This window comes from Tiliqua scincoides, chromosome 7 (genome assembly GCF_035046505.1).
Source record: "Tiliqua scincoides isolate rTilSci1 chromosome 7, rTilSci1.hap2, whole genome shotgun sequence".
Taxonomy (NCBI): domain Eukaryota; kingdom Metazoa; phylum Chordata; class Lepidosauria; order Squamata; family Scincidae; genus Tiliqua; species Tiliqua scincoides.
Window position 1 is genome coordinate 46,858,540 of NC_089827.1, and position 19,340 is coordinate 46,877,879.

Consider the following 19,340-nt stretch of genomic DNA (forward strand, 5'->3'; position numbering starts at 1 on the left):
CAGTAAACAAGAACCAAACTGCGCTCTAGAACAGGGGTGCCCAAACCCCGGCCCTGGGGCCACTTGTAGCCCTCGAGGTCTCTCAATGTGGCCCTCAGGGAGCCTTCAGTCTCCAATGAGCCTCTGGCCCTCCAGAGATTTGTTGGAGCCCACACTGGCCTGACACAACTGCTCTCAGTGTGAGGGAGACTGTTTGACCTCTCGCGTGAGCTGTGGGATGAGGGCTCCCTCCACTGCTTGTTGTTTCAAGTCTGTGATGCAGTAGCAGCAGCAAAAGAAAGGCCAGCCTTGCTTTGTGCAAGGCCTTTTATAGGCCTTGAGCTATTGCAAGACCTTCATTCATTCATATAAGTTCATCTTTAATGTATTCATTTATGTAAACTTATGTAAATTTATTCAAATTTTAAATGTAAATTAATTGTTTTCCCCCCGGCCCCCGACACAGTCTCAGAGAGATGATGTGGCCCTCCTGCCAAAAACTTTGGACACCCCTGCTATAGAAGAACAAAAGACAAAATTGCATTCTCTCTGATAGAATTATGTTGGATTGGTGTACATCACACTTGTCTTGGGTCTAGTCCAGTTCTTAACAGATTGAGCACAAACTCCTTATACCAAGCAGACTTAGAACAAGATCTGGAAGGTCTGTTCTCCCCTTTCTGTAGTGGGTCTGGGTACTTGCTAGAAGAGGTAGGAACAGGGCATAGTTGACTGCTTTATACTGAATCAGACCATTGGTCCATCCATCTAGGTATTGTCAGCTCAGCCTGGTACAGAGAAAGCTGCTACAGATGAGCAAGGAGCTGAACTGAGAAATGCAACACATATGAATTGACTAATTTGCTGTTGTTTGAAATCTAGCTATAGTAGGGAGAAGTCTAGTTAGATTTAGCTGGATGTGTTTATCCCTAATTATAAGGATAAAGAGCATAGGCTCTTATGAGAGTTTTCTCAAAAGCTGCTTTCAAACTATTTTTCCTTGTGTATAATTGCTTGTCAAATGTCTGTGGTTAGGTCTCCAGTAAAAGTTGATTTATTGCCGTTAATCAACCTTGGTTTCTAGATTTTTGTTTTTCTCATCCCTCATCTAACAGCCTTCCAACTCTGCTTAGTACAGAAAAATGAACACATCGCAAAGAAAGGTTTTCCATGACAGAAAGAAAAAGGCCTGCTTTAGCGGAGGCAGCAAGCGAAGACCCAAGACCTTCCATACACAGTGATGATGTGGAAGCCCACTGGTTGGGAGGGGCCTAGAGGGGGCTCCACATGTGGTTTTTGCTCACCTTCCCTCCCACTCACTGCTGGACTGTGTCAACCATACACAGAAGCGTGGAGACCAGTGGCATAGCTATAGGGGGTGGCACAGTAAGTATTGCAGGTGCCGCAATGTGCAGTGTAAGCAGCCTCTCCTATTCACCGTCAGAGGCATTCTGGGCAATGCACAGAATGGCTCTGACAGCAAGTGAGAGGGGCTGCTTACACAGCATGTTGCGGTGCCTCCAACATTTACTGTGCCACCTTCCCCCCCCCCGTAGGTATACTACTGGAGGAGACAAAATTGAAAGACAGGAAGGCAATACTATATCCAAAGAACACATAGCTGAGAACTGGGAATAGATTAATTTATTCTATTAATCTAATCTGTTAATCTAGAATGGGGGTCCCAGTCTTGGCAGACAACTTCAGTCGAAAGGAGCCTGGACTGAGGTGACCCTGGAACTTCACCATCCTTCTCAACAGCAGCAAAGAACACTCATGTGTTCTACACATGGCGGCAGCTGGAAGGTAAGATGAATAGCAGAAATAGTGATCTTTGAGCCAAAAGAAAGAGAAAGGCTCACTGATGATGATCATGCCCTCTCTTATTCATCCATAAAAAGTGCCCATTTGTAAACATTCTTCTTTGCGTTTGGCAGAGACCCATCCCCACAGAGCAAGAATCATGTCTGACCTGCAAAGAAGTAGCGCCCGCAAAGTATTTCATGCACAACTATTGTGGACCAATTATTTTATCCTAATGCTGTACAGAACAAAGAACTGGCACAGTTCAGATCCTGGAGGATTTACAGTCTACACCAGATTATCCAGTTAGGAAACGGGGAAATGGATCGGGAAGAGTCAGAGACAGAAGACGTTGCACAAAGGGGCACTGATTTCCATACAGACTGCACAAATGGACCTCGGATATGTTAATTTATAGCCCACGGAACAAAAAGCCAGGTGCGAACCAGTTCATCGTTCAGGACTATCATAGCCAACCTGCAAAACGCCTGATGACAGGCAGAGAGCCTGACAAAGAATACTTAATCCTTAACAGACCGCCCAATCCTAACTAATGCAGCTGGGCCTCATGGCCCGTGCTGTATCCTCATGATCTCATGGCCTGCATTGGTTAGGAGGAGCCTCCAGGTCTAACTGGAGTCTAACTGAAATTTCTTCCCTTACCCCAAGTAAAGCCCCATGGGGCTTCTAGGATCTGCAGGAAGCCCCGTGTAATGCCAACAGGCCCAGGAGGGAGGACAGGATACGGTGGAGGCCTCCTCCACCAATCCCACCCCTCCCAGGCCTGTCCCACTCCCATTCCGCCCTCCCCTACCCAGAAACACCCTCTCCCCACTCCCACCTCCCATCACTCTCCCACCTCCTCTGAGCCACTTGGTGCTTCTCCTACCTCCAAAGGCAGCACCAGCACCAACGGGCAGGCACAGGCCTTTCCCTTGGCACTGCCCACTCTAGAGTAGCCACAGTTGTGCTTTATGGCACATTTGCAACACTCTAGACCGGCGCAGCAGAACCTTTGGATTGCACTGTCAGTTGTAGATCCCGCTCAAAACAGGGAAGCAGTTGTACTGAGGCCACTGGGAAGTTAGTTTTCAAAGACCCTTGCACAGTAGCGGACCTCCCCAGCCCCGCATCTGGGGCGAAGGTCCATGATGGTGCCCCCCATGGGGTGCTGCCGCTCCCCTCCCACAGACAAATCAGCCGCCCCCCACTTACCTGGAGTGCATAGAGACTCGCACCACTCTGGGACACATCAGGGAAGCCTCCTGAAGCTTGAAACTGTACTTCCGGCAAACCGGAAGTGCAGTTTCCTATCCAAGACTCCACGTCCTGGACACATGTCTCATTCATTCAGTGGCAGGTCCACCACTGCCCTTCCATCTCCTTTTCTCCTTCCATTTCAGAAGTAGCAGGCTTTTTCCTGACAAAAACGTACTCCTGAATTCCAAAACACCTCAGAAAACATCAGAACATCAGGGCACTCAGGTGAATAATATAACTGAACTAATGTGCTCTTCCAGCTTAAAGGCGGCAAAACAAAATCACCTCAGTGTGGCATTTTCCTCTCACAACTTTGTATCATTTCCAGGACCACATGCCTCCCACACTGACACTGCAACCAAGCAAAGATGGCCTAAAGGGAGGGAGGACTCAAACACTCTCCATCTTGTACTTTGGCTTATGTTTTTAATATCTGCAAAAGCCTTCATTCAACATGGTGTTGTGAGTTGGCTGCGTTGAACTTACAGTAATGCGACACCAGCCAATTAGTGAATTGGAAGCAGTGGAATGGGCAATGCGCAATAGATCCCCAGGTGTACCTGCCAAAGAACCAACATCAATCAAAGCTCAAAACCATCCAGGATCCCCTACTGGGCATCTTGCCCATCCATACTGTCATTCCTGTCAGCATTGCTTATTGGACTCTGTAAAAGTTGGCTGTCCTCTGCTTTCCCATCATGGTCTCAAATTGCTCTGCAGCCAGACCTACACTTCCTTTTTCAACTAGGCGGGGCACCTAATTTTAAAGATAGTCTTCCTTCCCACCCCCTTCTGAACTTTGCACAGATCTGAGAGGCCTAGTGGGTGCCCTCTTGCTCCCTACTTCATACTCCTAGATTTAAGATGTGGTTGAGATGTGACATGGGAGGATCAATTTTCTATTAGGGCTCTCCAACTCTTCATGTTAATCCTCCCAACTAATTCCATCTGCCTTTTGAGAATTTTTGTTAAAGCCATCTAATATTCTTGGAGTTCCCAAGTGTCTTGAATCCTATTAGAAAAGGTTCTTTCCCTTAGGCCAGGAGTCAGACTGATAGTCAAATCAGATCACTTCCCCAGCAACTTCCAGAAGAATGGCTGTGTTCATCTGTAGCAGCACAAACAGCAAAAGCGTCTCATGGCGCCTTGAAGACTAACAAATCTATTGCACCATAGTTTTCATGGGCAGGAGTCCACCCCATCAGATGCCTGACGTGTCATCCTCAGTAGGCAGGTATATGCATGGAAATGGAATCATAATGCAAGAGGAAAAGTTCTGGTCTCATGACAAGCTTAAAAGTACACGAGAGCATGGTGACAATTTCACAATAGCAGTGATTGCCGATAGCAAACTTTCCCTCGCACCGCTAAGTTAATTAACCCTGTAATGTGAGAGAGGCATCATTGTGCAGAATGGGCTGCACATCACTGTTGATACATTAGCTTTATCTGGAGCTGTAGGTGACAATCAGGGGTGTTCTATCATTCCCTCTTTCAGATCCATCCATAGTAGGTTGTTCCGGAGTAATAGTCTAGATTTGTAAGTCTGTTCTGTCATGTTGTTGGGTGAGTATTGTAACTTTAGGAAGATTTGTTGTAAATCTCAGGTGTGAGTTCCTGTCTGATGAGCTGGGACAAATGTGGTTGTATCACTGGGTCAGTGGATCATGGGTTGTTATGAAAATGTGTTGGGATATGCAGCCGTCATCTTCAGTAAAGGACAGTGGTTCCCAAACATTTTTGACTGGAGCAGAATTTGATCTAAACCATCTGAGTACAAACTGTTTATGTTATTATTTTCAACACAAAGTACACGTCGCTTGTCTGTTGTGTGTTACCTGTTGAGCCCTGATGACTGTTGCACCCTGTTGAACAAGTCCACACAGGTGTTAGAAGTGAGCAAGTTCATTTAACACAGTTGTATACAGCCTCCTAGGTGAGTTCTTAATGCAGACCTCCAGCAGAATTTCTCTGAGTCAGAAAAGGAAGGGGAGATGCTGGAGGATGGGCTGTAAGTAAGGGGGGGGCATACAGTTAATTCTCTCTGCCTGAAATACAACACATCCAGGTCACATCTTGAGTGTAATTACAGCATTGTAAGAGCAGAGAATTGTAAATGAATCGTTTAATGCAAACCCTTTCTAGCAACTCCGCAAACATCCATTTAGTACAGACTCGATGCGATGTAAGATTGACAGCAACACAATATGTTTAATTGATTTGAGTCTACCAGGCACAATTCACCTTTTGCTTCAGTGGAAAGTGGCTACGAAGCACTTTCAAAATCTACAACTCGGATTCCATTCCACCTTTTCCGCAACAAGATTCACTGCTTCTTTCTGCTTACAGAGTGCAGATTCATTTGAGGATTCATTACTCAGATTACGCACCACACTCCATTGGCTTGAAGCGGCACAACTGTTTGCATCCAAACTGCACTATTTTGTAAGACTAAAAAACAAGCTCCGGGAACTAATGAGGGATATCGACAGAGCCACTAAGCAAGCATTTCAAATAGTTCTTCTTCACATTAAACCAAGGATTGCATAGCAACAAAACCATGTTGAAAACATGCCTGGGGGCAATCCTAAATGCACAAACAGGAAACACACACACACACACACACCCGTTGCTGGTTATGACATAGAATGGAGACCCATATGCATTCAGAGTCCCAGCACAGCCAGCAATGGGGGCACCATGCATGTAGAGGGCTCTGGCTGGCAGACCATGTGATGCGGGAGAAGTGCCACATCGAAGATTTGGAGGTCGAAGCAGTATCCCAGGGACTTCACACAATTCTGATATGACAAAACAATATGTTCTTTTCTCAGTATTCACACAAAACGATAGGCCACACTGTGCAAAAACACATGCGCAGCTACTTGTTTTTTCCACCCAATCTGTTCTAACATGGGCTTAAATATCAGGTATCCCATATTTTCTTATGGTAGGCACTACTGAATACAGTGTGATGAAGGAACAGTCAGTGCTCCTTAGCTGCATGTTGGAGAAACATCACGGATGATTCTGCTGCATCAGGGAGTTCATTTTGGTTGGGGTCCTATGCCACAGCTTTCTTGACAGCATACGAGATCCAGCCTTGCTAAAAAGCCATTGATAAATCTGTAGAGGAAGGGCACTTATATAGAAATGAACCCCAATTGCCACAGGGTGCATAGAGGCAGCGTATGTCAGTTGGCCACCAATACAACAGCATACCTAAGAAGAGCACTTCATGTTTCTCTATAGGAATGAATGGCTGCCATTCCCTTAGCTGAGAGATAGCGATGTAAAAACCAGATTGCAAGCTATTTATTCTGATTTGTAAAACTCAGTGAGGAACAGAACCCATGTCTGCATTGTCAAGCCTTCCTTGGTCATGGTAGCATGTGATAAGAATTGTTACATATGTGTGTGTGTGTATATCTCTCTAGATCTGTATACAGAGTGTTATATAGGATATAGACTTTATTGATAGAATGGTGGGTTAGAGAGGGAAGACCCAATTCAAATCCCTGCTCAGACAGAAAGATCAATGGGTGACCTTAGCCTAATTACCATATCTTAATCTAATCCACCTCACAGGGTTGTTGAAAGAATGAAAGGAGGAAAAGAACCATATAGAACAGGGGTGACAAACCCCAGCCCGGGGGCCATTTGCAGCCCTTGGGGACTCCTAATCCAGCCTGCGGGGAGCCCCAAGTCTCCAGTGAGCCTCTGGCCCTCTGGAGACTTGCTGGAGCCCATGCTGGCCCGACGCAACTGCTCTCAGCCTGAGGGCAACTGTTTGACCTCTCACATGAGCAGGGGGATGAGGGTTCCCTCCACTGCTTGCTATTTCACATCTGTGATGCTGCTGCAGCAGCAAAGGAAAGGCCAGCCTTGCTTTGTGCAAGGCCTTTTATAGATCTTGAGCTATTGCGAGATCTTCATTGATTCATGAGTTCATCTTTAATATATTCACTTATGTCAATTTATTCAAATTTTAAATGGAAATTAATTCTTTTTTCTCCGGCCCCTGACACAGTGTCAGAGAGATGATGTGGCCCTCCTGACAAAACCTTTGGACACCCCTGATATAGAACATCCTGAGCTTCTTGGAGGAAGGCTGGGATTAATAACAAGTGGAACCTGTGGCCAAAATGTTGACATATTTGCAGACCCTGCAAGGACAACTCATGTTCAGGGCTATAGCCAGCTTATAAGAGAAGTCTTGTAGAAATCATCAGTGGGAGGAAATTGCAGGAGGAATGGAAGGGGAATATGACACCTTTTTTCTTTCCAGGTCCCTTAAAGGCTTCTCCTGCTGTGCTGTATTACTGCTGTTCTCTCTTGTCTTCCTTTGCCTCTATTTTTGTGTTCAGGTTTCTTAAAAAGCAATAACTGACACTGACTCAAGAGCCCTGAACATTCCATAATCTGAAAGCTCACAGGCATGTTTTATGGTTGAAGAATCACACACCCACACACACACTTTTACTTTACAAATTTACATGTTTCTGCATACATAGGGAGTTCCGAAAGTATATAGAACCACTACCTTATTTGGAAGTGACTCATGGCCCAATCCTCTGAGCTGCTAGTTCCAGAATAGCAGCTGCTGCACTGGCACTAGCTGTCACCCACCTGCCATAAAGCACAAATCCAGCCTGATGGTTGGTAGCACTGTTAAGTACCTCCCGCAATGACCTCTGACCTGCTCAATTTCAGCTCTGAATACAGTGTGGGCCATGCGACCCCACTGAGTCAGCTCTGCATAGAATTGGGCTGCTCCAGCCCAATCCTAACGAACTCCAAGCACAGTGATGCAGAGGTGCCAACATGGTCTCCACTGTATCCAGCAAGGGAGCTTCAACCTCTCGAGGCCTCCTTGGGGTAAAAAAAACATTTGTCCCTTGCCCCAAGATAAGCCCCAGCAGCCACCATGGGTCAACCTGTACCTGTACCAGCTCTATAACTGGTCCAAGTCTGTGCTGACTCAGGAAGGTGGATTAGGCCTGGGGAAGGTAGTTAGGATTCATCCAGTATCACTGCTGCCAAACCTGCCCCCTTCCTGGGCCCTACCTGCTCCATTGCCTCCCCATTCCACTCCCCCCTTGCCCCCCTGCCCCATTCCATCCCCTCTCGCTGCCCTCCATCCTGACCCCTGCACAGGTTTACCTAGTCCAACAAATGTCCACTGTTCACCATTGTGCAGACCTGGCCATTCACTGCTGGAAGTGATGGCCAAGCTGCGTACACCGACGCTGTCAAGTTGTGACAGCCATAAAGTGGTTTATGCTACCAGAACACTCGTTCTGGCTGCGTAAAAGGCCTCTTAGGATTGGGCCATCAGTTTCACTTCCTATCTGATTGGTACTTGACTGCAGGGTTCACTAAGGAAAGAACAAGAGGAGTCTCGTGACAAGATTTTGTAGTATGTACTTCTGCCTTAGAGAATTCTAAGAATTCTCCCCAACAGAATTCTGTGGGGCTTACTTCAACGTACCGCCTGAACTGTTACCCTGCACATGCCCAGTCTCGTCTGATCTTGGAAGCTAAGCAGGGTCAGGCCTGGTTAGTACTTGGATGGGAGACCACCTGGGAATACCGGGTGCTGTAGGCTTATACCATAGTCTTTCGAGACTGAAGGTTGCCAACCAACCACTTCAACATAAACATGTCCTGGATCAAAATGTTGGACTGCAGCATTGATCAGCCTGTCTTACTTCTCTCCTCTCTGCTTCTGTTCTTCCTAGCCTTTTTTTTTCTTTTTCCCCCATGCTCCTGCCAAGGTTTTAGGGCACAAAAAAGTGTCTTCCAATGCATACTGATGTCTTTCTAGGACTCTTGACTGTCTCCCAATACCTTCTGTGACTCCTGAGAAAGCAAAGCATTTGGGGATGGGGATACCCTTTTGAAGGTGTTTTTGAGATCCAAATCTCTTATATTTTTCTCAACATGTACCCATGTATTACAGATCAATGGTGCATGTTCAATGACAATATGGAAAGCCTACAGAGAGGGCCCTGCCACAGCTCTCAGATGGTTGATGCAGGGGTGCCTTGAACCACAGTTGTTGTGCCTTTAGATATGGTAGCTTTGCTGGCCACTGAAAATAGAACTTCCCTCATAGGACAGAATCATTTTCATTTGTAAATCCATCATAGCATCAGCCTTTTTCAAGTAGAAATGGTAAAAAAGGAGTTGTGGGAGGAATTTTAGTTTAGCAGCACTGCTGGGAGGGTGGGGCGGGAAAGCGTTCAGATCTGGGTATGTACTGAGACTCTGCTATAAATGTGAAAAGGGGGGAATTCTTTGCGGGATAAATGGCTTTCAAAAGCAACTAAGACATGGAAAGCAAGAGAGGCAGAAAATGTTTATTTTTTTTCCTTTCCATACTGGCAAATCAAACAGAACTTAATGATATACCTCAGGAAGCTGTTATTTAAAGGTTATTGTAAATGCCTTCTAGATCTAAAGATCAGGATTTTGCAGTGTGCCCACACACACACACACACACACACACACACACACACAGAGGAAGACAAACAACTTCTGCCATTCCTCCTTCACACTAACCAACTGCCTGCACCCTCACATTGGGGGGGAGGGGGAGTGACTGTGCCTCCATCAAGGCAATCTTATTGGCACAAGAGCTCTGAGGCATGCACAGAGCATACAAATGGATGCAGCTGCCTAATTCTGAGCTGGGGCACTGGTCCATCTACCCACTACTCCAGCTGACCTGTTTCCTGCTATTGGAGATCCATTTCCTTTGAGATTCTAGGATTTCAGTTAGGGCCCTCCTTAGAGCACCTGCCCTGCATTATCAGTGAGTACAGACTCCTCACTGCAAAGCACCCCTGGCTCCAAGCATTTTCCCTTTGAATTCCAGTAAGGAATTTGACCAGCACGGATGCTGTTTTTCTTGTAGAGATTGGGTTCCTCTATTGTAGGCTAAGTGATCTGAGTGCTCAGTCCAGCCCTCATGTGGCCTCTCCTCAAACCCAAAGATCTCCCCCATTAGACATGAACCCTTGCTCTCAGAAACAAAGGGCTGTTTAACCATCATCACCTTCCACCTGGGTGAAGAGTAACTTCATCAGAGTGAAAAATGAGAGTCTTACACAGCTGAAAGCCACTCTGCCAAAGCCTCTGTTGCTTTTCACATGAGGAGGAAGAAGAAGATAACGTCTCGGAGCTTGAAAGTTCCAGATAGCTATCATGGCTAATAGAACCTCCAGGTTCAGTGACTGTGTACCACCAAATACAAGGTGCTAGAGATATACACTGGAGAAAGGGTTGCTGTCTTCGTGCCCTGTGTAAATAAGCCACTGGCCACTGCGTAAACAGGGTACTGGACTGGGGGGGGGGGGTCTTTGATCCAGTGAAGTTGTTTATTCTTATGCATACTGAGTTGAAAGCAAAGGCCCCTTTAATCCCCAAGAGTCAGTCAGTAGCAGGGCTGATTGTTCACAGCCCTTGCTCAGTTCAAAATAAGGTCTCGGTTAAAAGAAAAACAGCACTTGCTACCCAGTCAAAATGATTGGAGAGCCCATGCATGGAAGAGATTCATGAGCCACCTAAGAGCAGGAACAGCCCTGAATCGCTATGCGTGTATGCACCCAAAAAAGAGCAGTTTACATCCACACCAAGAGTGCCTATGCTCCCTAAGCCCCTCTAAATATCACATCAGACAGTGGGGTGTTCCACTGCCATTTCCTTCAGGGCCTCAAGACAATAAACGAACTTCAACACAACGTATGTAGCAAGCCATGTTCCCCAGCCCCAATAATTTTTTTAAAGCGTCTCAAAAATGTTGCAGTTTTAATAACCACACTATGTATAATTATAAATCAATTATAACTTTGCTTTCCTAGTAAGCTTAATTTTGGTGCATAAGATTATAGTGGTTGAAGTAATGGAAATTATAAGCTTGGCATTGTCAACAGCCCTAACTTTATCTTTTCCTGATATTTCCTCCTGTGTATACTTTGTACTGTTCTTGCTTCTGTGTGTACTCATTTATATTTAATTTAGATTATGCTGTAAATTGAAAAATTAAGATCGCTTTCTTAAAAAAGGAAGCTAGTTATTTGATGCTCAGTGCCTGCTTTGAATACACAAAGTTGTCTTCTGCTGAGTCAGATGTTAGCCCACCTGGGTCCTTACTGTCTGCACCGACTGACAGCATCTTTCCAAGATTTCACAGCTCTAGCTAGAGATGCCAAGGATTAAGTCAGGGGCCTTCTGCATGCAAGCCAGTTGCTCTCCCACTAAGATCTGGTCCCGTCTCCACAGTTTGGCAATGCCTCTACCCAGATAACCAAAACCTGCCTGTAGAATTCTTCATCTTTGGCTGCTACAAGCTGCTACTAAGAAGCCTGGCATTCATGTTTAAAAACTGCTTGGGGGGAAAAAAGAGAAGGCAGGCAGGCAGCTGCAACCTTACTGTCCTAGAGGTAGCCAGTGAACATATTGTTTTGCATTGCTTGCTAAGGGTAGCCAGGAATGAATCACTCAGGATTTTGCACTCATCGGCTAGGCTGTCATCTCAGGTTTACAAAGCCAAAGGAGACAATCCAGGCACATACACAGAGCCATGTAGTCCAAGGATGCCACCATTCAGAAAGCTCTCTCACTCTGCAAGTGGTTTAAAGCAAGCTATTTGCAAACCATTCCCCACATGCACATGCATGGGTTGATAGCATCACATTCTTGCCGAAGCAAATTTAGAAACAGAAGCTGCCCAGCATGACCAGTCAACACAAACTTTAAAGTATTCCCTCCAGGCTCAAACCTTTCCTGAGATGACAAGCTGTAGGACCAACAGAGTCACTTTTTGCCAGCTTTGCTTCTTTGACAACATTTACAGCAAACACTATTTGCCATGATACGCAGAGCCTGTTCAGGCTGGAGAGGAGGTGGTAGAGGAGGGGGACAGGGCTAATGGGCATCAAAACAACCCCGATGAAAACTACCCATCTACTCTTACCCAAACTGAATTCTCCTCCACTCTTTTGTGTACAAAATTGATTTTATTTCAATCAGACAAGCATAAGCTAGAATTCATTTATACAACTGTGGTTGCCAGGATTGTTTAAGAGGTTACTGGACTCCCTCCCCCCCCCCCAAAAAAAATTAACATTCCCTGTTGTGTTGAATTACGTATGCTTGCTTATTCTGCACGTCCTCTACTCATCTCTACTGCATGTTTGATATAATTACTGTTGTTAATTTTCACAAAGTGAAAGAGTGGTAAGGCAAGAAGCCCCAAGTTATTCAGAGGCTCTTTACCTTGCTTGCAAACTCAATTCCGTTGTTTCTGATTGGACTTGACGAAAGGCTGTTTTGACAAAATAACACACAGTGCCTAAACAGGAGTACTTACTGTCTCCTAGCTCTACAACCTCAGGCTCCCAACCGAAGCCTTCAGAAGCTCCTGATATTTCACGGAGTATGCTTTGCAACCTACACATTACTGAAGTTAGAACCTCGCTGAGAAGAATGAAGCAATGCATTACTTTTAGGGCTGCACATTTACCGAGCAACTGAATTCATCTGGCTTCAGATGTCACGCAACAGAAGTGGGCATGCAAGAGAACCATCCACACAATTTGACATGTGCTAACACTTATATAATGACTCACTGGGAGGCTGAAAACGAATGTGGAGACCTATTCTTTAGAAGACTTTTGTTTTGGAGCCTCAAATAGACATATCAATGCTACCAAAAATTGTTTTCTGGTGCCTTTCCAAAGAAACATTTCATCACCCCCCCCCCATCCCACTAAAGCAATTTCCAGGTTCTGCTTTTTTTCTCATTATTATTCAAGCATCAAGAATAACTCCACTTTCAGAGCAATCAGACTGCATGTTTTACACCTCACCAGTAATCCTTATGTCCATGCACACAAACAGACCTTTTGACTCCTTGACCACCTTTTTGAAAGCCCTGTCTGCTTGGTAATGGATTGTAAACAAGATCAGGATTTCTTTTTTAGCACAAGCCAGATCGGTTAGAGGAGGGGGGGATAGCAGCCGACAATTATGGTGCCACCTTCACCCTAATCCCTGGCACTGCAACTCCCACAGCCTGCTGTCACAGCTCTACCTACACATACACCCTGGCATGAGGAATTAGCATTACTGTACAACGTTAACTCTTTATCACCTCTATTGCATGATTCCCCAGCACCATAGAGCATCCCATAGGGAATCGCTGCCTCGTCACATTAGTGACCTAACGTCCTCGATATCTCACACAGAATCCCACCCAAGATGAGATGCGCATACAGGAATGTGAATTCCTTTGTCATCCTAAGAACCAAGGAACATTCACCCATGGCATCTTTCTGATGGCTCTGAAAAATAATGCCACATTGGGGGCAGCAGCTGCAGCACTGTGCATGCAGGCAATGACCTGACACAGAAACACACATTACGTACATGGGATTCTTGGCACACTGATTTTATCCATAAGGTTATCTCTCAAGGAAAGCACACCTATCGGAGATTGATGCCCATGGGGGGGGGGGAACAGTCAGATCTTGTAAAACCACTCCATCCCAGTCCAAAACAACTACCACACTCCTCAAGGCTTCAGGAGGCACCAGATGTTCAGTTGCCCACTCGGACCTGCCAAGGAGCTGAAAACAAATGATTTGTCCCCTTCAAATCCACTCCTTTAATTCTCGAGTTGCTGATCTGAAGTAACAGCTACCTCCTGATCTGGTCCCAGCTTCCCAATCAGGCATGTGGGTTTGAAATTCCCCCACCACCACCATCTGAAGAAAGGAAGGGGAGCCCACCTTTTCACTGCCCTGTTTGCAAGTGCAAGAAGGGCGGTTAACATGTGGCTGCCGGAACCACACAATCTCACAAGTCTGCACATAACAATCCCACAAGTCTGCGCTTCAGCCCATTCCCGGAGAGCCTGCCAGGGAAACTTGAGGCTATGGTGCTAGAGAGACTGAGACTCTTACCATCGCTCTGCCAGGGAACTTTCAGGGACAGAGGCATTGGGGGGAGAAGTGAGGCACCCATCCTGAGTGCCTCTCCCCAGCCAGCCCAGAGAAGCAGCTCCTTCCACCCACCTGTAGGACACCTGCTTCCTGAAGGTTAAACTCTTCAGCTTCTCTTCCAGGGACTCCTCCTTCTGGCTGGCTGGTCCCGGCTCCTCCAGGTCAGGCGGTCCAGCGGCTGCACTCCTGGGGTCCCCACCGCCTTCGGCTCCCCGGCAAGTGTTGCTGCCGCTACTGCTGCCACTGCTGCCTCCCGCAGCCGCCTTCTCCTCGCCGGCTGCCGAGGGAGGGTTCATTGCGGTGCTGAACGGACAGCGACCCTCCTGGAGAAGGGAGCTGGCGGGCTGGAGGCTGCCTGGGACCGGGAGACGGGCTGGAGGGCTGCCCCTCACCGAGCCACTCGCCCAGGCGGCTGCAAATGGCAGCAGCGCCTTCCCGCAGCATCCATCGGCGGCCGCAGCATTGGCTGCAGCGGGGCATTGTGGGAAACTCCCTACCTCCGCCTCCGCTCTGGCCAATCAGCGCCTCCTCCCTTCCTGCTGCTGCTCCTGCCACACCGTCCTGGAGAGCAGCGGAGCAGTGGCTGGACCTGAAGCCCCGGCCAGGAGTCTGTTGCGTGGGGAGGGAAAGACACGTGTTGGCTGTTTGTGGGTGGCATTGATGGATGGAGGAACGGACGGACCTGAAGTGCTGGAGCTCCCCATTGAAGTGATGCACTTTTTTCCCCCTGAGCCCATCGTAGGAGGAAAGCATCAGCCACCCCTGGAGGAGGACATCCAGAGCCCACGCTGGATGGAGCTGATGGATCAAGACCGTGAGAAAGCCCTGATCCCCATTTGGGACAGCAGCCGTGGGTCTTGCCAGGTGTCCTTCTCCAGGTCACTCCAAAACATCCCAGCTCTGCCCAATCCACAGGTGTACACTTTTGATCCCTGTTGTGTATATGCAACTTTGGGCAGAAACAGCTTTGAAGGGGTGGGTGTGTATTTGGAGCTAGTCAGGGCAATTTTCCTGTGTGCTGAGCCAGGGGATTCAATAGACACAGCAAGAAAGAGACTGGTCTGCAGATCGCCCCCTCCCCAGTACCTCTCTCCAACTTTATCCAAAATATTACTCACTCCAAGACTTTGCCTTTTCCTGAATGTCCCCGGCCAGGAGTGACAAGGAGGCAACACAGGAAACTGTGTAGTAAAGTAAACCTAAGAAATGAATCCCAAAGCTATACCTGCACTGGCTTCCCAAACTATCATCATCATCAGTATTTATATACCGCTTTTCAACAAAAAGTTCACAAAGCTGCTTACAGAGAAAATCAGATCGCTAATAAATGCCTGTCCCCCCCCCCCAAAGGGCTCACAATCTAAAAAGATGCAAAAGAACACCAGCAGACAGCCACTAGAAAAGACACTGCTGGGGTGAGGAGGCCAGTTACTCTCCCCCTGCTAAATAAAAGAGGAGCACCCACTTGAAAGTGGCTCTTACCCAGCTACCAGGGGTTGCCTCATCTTGATATTATCTCCCAAAGAGGCTGCTTACTAATCTTTTGGAGTTCATGCATGACCTCAATTGACAAGGTACATACAGTGTGCAATACCAGGAAAGCTCACAAGCATGCCTTCATCTTTAGTTCTGGCTTGTGCCAGAAGTTCATTGGTACTTGAGAGACTAGCTGGAGCATTCAAATAATCATACTGTCTTGTAAAATCTCCCTGTTTTCCTTTTATGTAAATCTTCAAATCACATTGATTCTGGAAGGAGGCAAGCCTCTGAGATGCACACTATGCCTTGAGACAAAATATTTCAATTTCACTCCAAAGCTTGCATACTTGGACATTATCAAACTGAGGTCCACAATATGTGATCTGAGGTGAGGTAGGTGCAAGAGCACAGATACTGTACTTCTGGTTCCAGCTCCACTCTAGGTCTAATGGTCCCTCAAATTGTGTTTGGCCAATGTCCAGCTATGCCCAAGGAAAGCTAGACAGAAATGTTATTGTCATTTGGTGCTCATAGGGTATTGTCCCTCATAGGGCAGTTATTCTGAATATGAAAGAATGCGGGCATGTGCTTTTGAAGATGTAAGGCACCTTTCCATGCAATAGTTAACACCAATGAGGGGACACATTTTCCAGACTCCAGAAAATAGACACCACCTTCCTTTATTTTTAGTCATTTACCCTGATTTTCTGTAAAAATACCTATCCAAAGTGACAGATCTTGATATATGAATAAATTGGTACTCTGAGAAACACGATCTATCCTGGCAATGAATCTTCTTTTTAAAAAAGCAGGTTATTAATCAAGGATGGCCCAACCAGATCTGCTGTCATTGGGGGTGTCACCCTGTCATTGTCCCCTCCCCCCAAAAAAACTAAGAAAAGATAGCAGCTCTTTACCTTCCTCATTCCTGCAGATCCAATTTGACGGAACAGGAAGAGCAGCTCATGTTGGGAACTCACAGCACGTACTACACTTTCTGCTTTATTTAAAGGGACTGCAAGGAAGGAACAGGGTAAGTGGTTGCTTCCATACTCTCCTTCCATCCTCTCACAGCCCCTTTCAGTTAAAAGGCACCATGCAAAGGAGGAGCTGGGTGAGTGAAGAAGATCGCTACTTCCTACATGGAATTTTTCGCTTCACTCCTTCCTCACATGCTTTATTTACGTTTAAAGTATTGGTTCTCACACCATTTTTTAGAATGAGAATCTGTCAGGACCCCTTGATGGTCATCTATTCCTCAAGTGATCTCATGACTGGAAGTGACATGAACAGAAATAGTTTTAAAGATCCTAGGCTGCAGTTTACCCGCACTTACCCAGGAGTACGTCCCATTTACTATCATATACGCAATAGCCTGTTAAAAGAACAGATCTGTAAATTTTCCCCAAAAGCAGTCACATACCACGGTTGCATCACATCTAATAGATTAAAAATAAAATATTGAAATGAATGGGGGAGCCACCTGAAATTGGCTCGCAACCCGCCTAGTGGGTCCTGACCCACAGTTTGAAAATAGTTGGCAACCTTCAGTCTCGAAAGACTATGGTATAAGCCTACAGCACCCGGTATTCCCATGCGGTCTCCCATCCAAGTACTAACCAGGCCTGACCCTGCTTAGCTTCCAAGATCAGACAAGATTGGGCATGTGCAGGGTAACAGTTTGAGAAACACTGGTTTAAATGAACTGTATGAAAGTGAGCAGCTGGGGAAGGGGATTGATGTGATTTCATCCAGAGTGCACTGGAGGCAGGCCATAGCAAACTCAGCGTGAAGGGCACCCTGACTTGGCAACTTCCCTGCTACCCAATACTCAACACTAGCCCCATCATTCATGTCACAAATGGGCTGGTCCTAGTATCAATCTAGCATGATACAACTTGTACCATTTACCAGCTTTCACTGTGTCTCGTTTTCCCACATCGTCACATATCTTTGGAAGACTAAGTGCACCTCTGATGTCCTCAATTCTCAAATACAGTATTTCTTTCTGCATTCATCTTCTCTAATTTCCACCCCAAAACTCCAGCGGCCTGTTTTTAGCACAGAATCCAACAGCCTGCTCTTGGGCACTATATTTTGATGCAATGCTTTGGGAGAGATTGGCCCCTTGCCAGATCTGGCTGAAGCTGGGGGGGGGGCACACACATCTTCAGGAGGCTTCCATAGACTGGCCACCTTAGTGCTACTGAGCCTCAAATACGGCCTTCTTTCTGAGGGGATTCTTGACCAGGATAGCCCAAGGCATTTTGCTGCCCTGAAACAGAAATAGTCACCAATAAATAGTCCATTCCAATCTGCTGCCAGCCTTGCCCTGTTGTTGGAGCAAAACCCTTGGAGTGGTGGCAAACAGATGAGTCCCAGCCCATCTGTCCCCTCCAGCCTGCCCCTCAAAGGGGTGCTCTAATCCTCTTCCAGTTTATTAGGAGCATGTTGGAGAGGAGAATTGGCAGTCCCCTCCAATACTGCTGGAGGGAGAAGGAGGAAGAGAAAATAGAATAGCTTCCACATCTCCAAATCACTTTGTGCAGTTTTACAAAGCACAAAGTGGGCAGGGAGAAGCAATCTGGAGCCCAGCAGCTATTTTTCCCTTCCTCCAGCACTTCTCACAACACACCAAGTCTACAGGGAGAAGCGATTCGGAGCCTGCCCCCTTCTTCACTTGCACTCTCCCACCTCCATATGACTGCAATGAGCAGTGGTGCTGGATTCCCAGCATGCAGCTCTCACTCTTTGTAGGAAAAAAGGGAAAGGGACGAGACTAGGGTGGTCTTCCTGGCTGCCTAGGGTGGTCTTCTGCACCCTACCCAATTGTAGACAGGGCCAGTGTTAGGAATAGATGACCATCAGGAACATCAAGCACTGCATTTACACTTAAAATTAATAAGAGTAAATGGAACAAGTTTGTTTTTAAGCTGTTGATATACGACATCAATATAGGCTCATGTGGGCAAATTTATCGTTCTGTATTATGGGGTTGCATCATGCACATAGACTGAGCATCAACATTGTGAAAAGAGATACAAATTCAGTTGAGTATTCACCCATTCAACAAAGTGAGGGATTGCCGATGATGGGTTGACATTTGGTCTAAGGTCACCTCCAATGATGGCCCTGGGAGCTGGAGAAGAAAATGACCAACAGTTTGAAGAGTAGTGAAGTAGCCCAATAAGCACACAGAACTTTCCTCCTTTCCTACCTCGTCGGTCCACAGCTCACCCCCAACCTCAATGCATTCAGTAATGCAATATAATAATGTGACCCTCCCCCCAGTTAAAGGAGGAAAAATGTTCAGAATGAACAACTTAACCTTAAAGTGTCTTTTCAACCACCATCTGCATGCCAAGCCAGCAGCAAATCTGAGCAACGTTATTTGGTGTGGCTTTCACATGCTAGCGCTTCTCAATGAGCAGGCTGCTACGTCTTGTTTATTCAAAAGCTTTCATGCAATCTGGAGAGCATAGGTAGTCTCCCCAAGTGTCTGACAGATAGCCATTCTCTGCTGGAGAATGGCTGCAGGTTGTTTCTTACCTGGCCCTGCTTCAATTTTGTTTGCAAGTCACCATTTCTATAAGGGAATGGAGCACCATAAAGGAAAATGGTTCCCTCCTCTTGGCTCAGCATAAATTGCTGATATATGTCCTACATCGGCACAAGCCACTCTAGGCAGATCTCCAGGACTAGAGTATTGCTGCCCCTTCCCCAACCTTTGATTTCTGATACATTTCCCTCTCCATCCCCCCCTTTCAAAAATGAGAGGGTCCATATCCCTAACCAGTGAGTACAAATATC

General features: G+C 46.5%; 1 protein-coding gene and 1 pseudogene across 1 annotated transcript in view; one reads left to right on the top strand and one right to left on the bottom strand.

Annotated features, from left to right (window-relative positions):
* Nucleotides 1–14,804, bottom strand: part of DGKI (diacylglycerol kinase iota) — a 284,940-nt gene extending 270,136 nt beyond the window's left edge. The window contains exons 1-2 of the mRNA XM_066634451.1: nt 14,549–14,804; nt 14,124–14,406 (exon numbers count right to left, since the gene is read on the bottom strand). Coding sequence (XP_066490548.1) covers nt 14,124–14,406; nt 14,549–14,804 — 539 coding nt within the window. The remainder of the gene's footprint in view (nt 1–14,123; nt 14,407–14,548) is intronic.
* On the top strand, nt 8,535–8,650 carry LOC136658085 (5S ribosomal RNA; annotated as a pseudogene).
* Nucleotides 14,805–19,340: the final 4,536 nt, after the last annotated feature.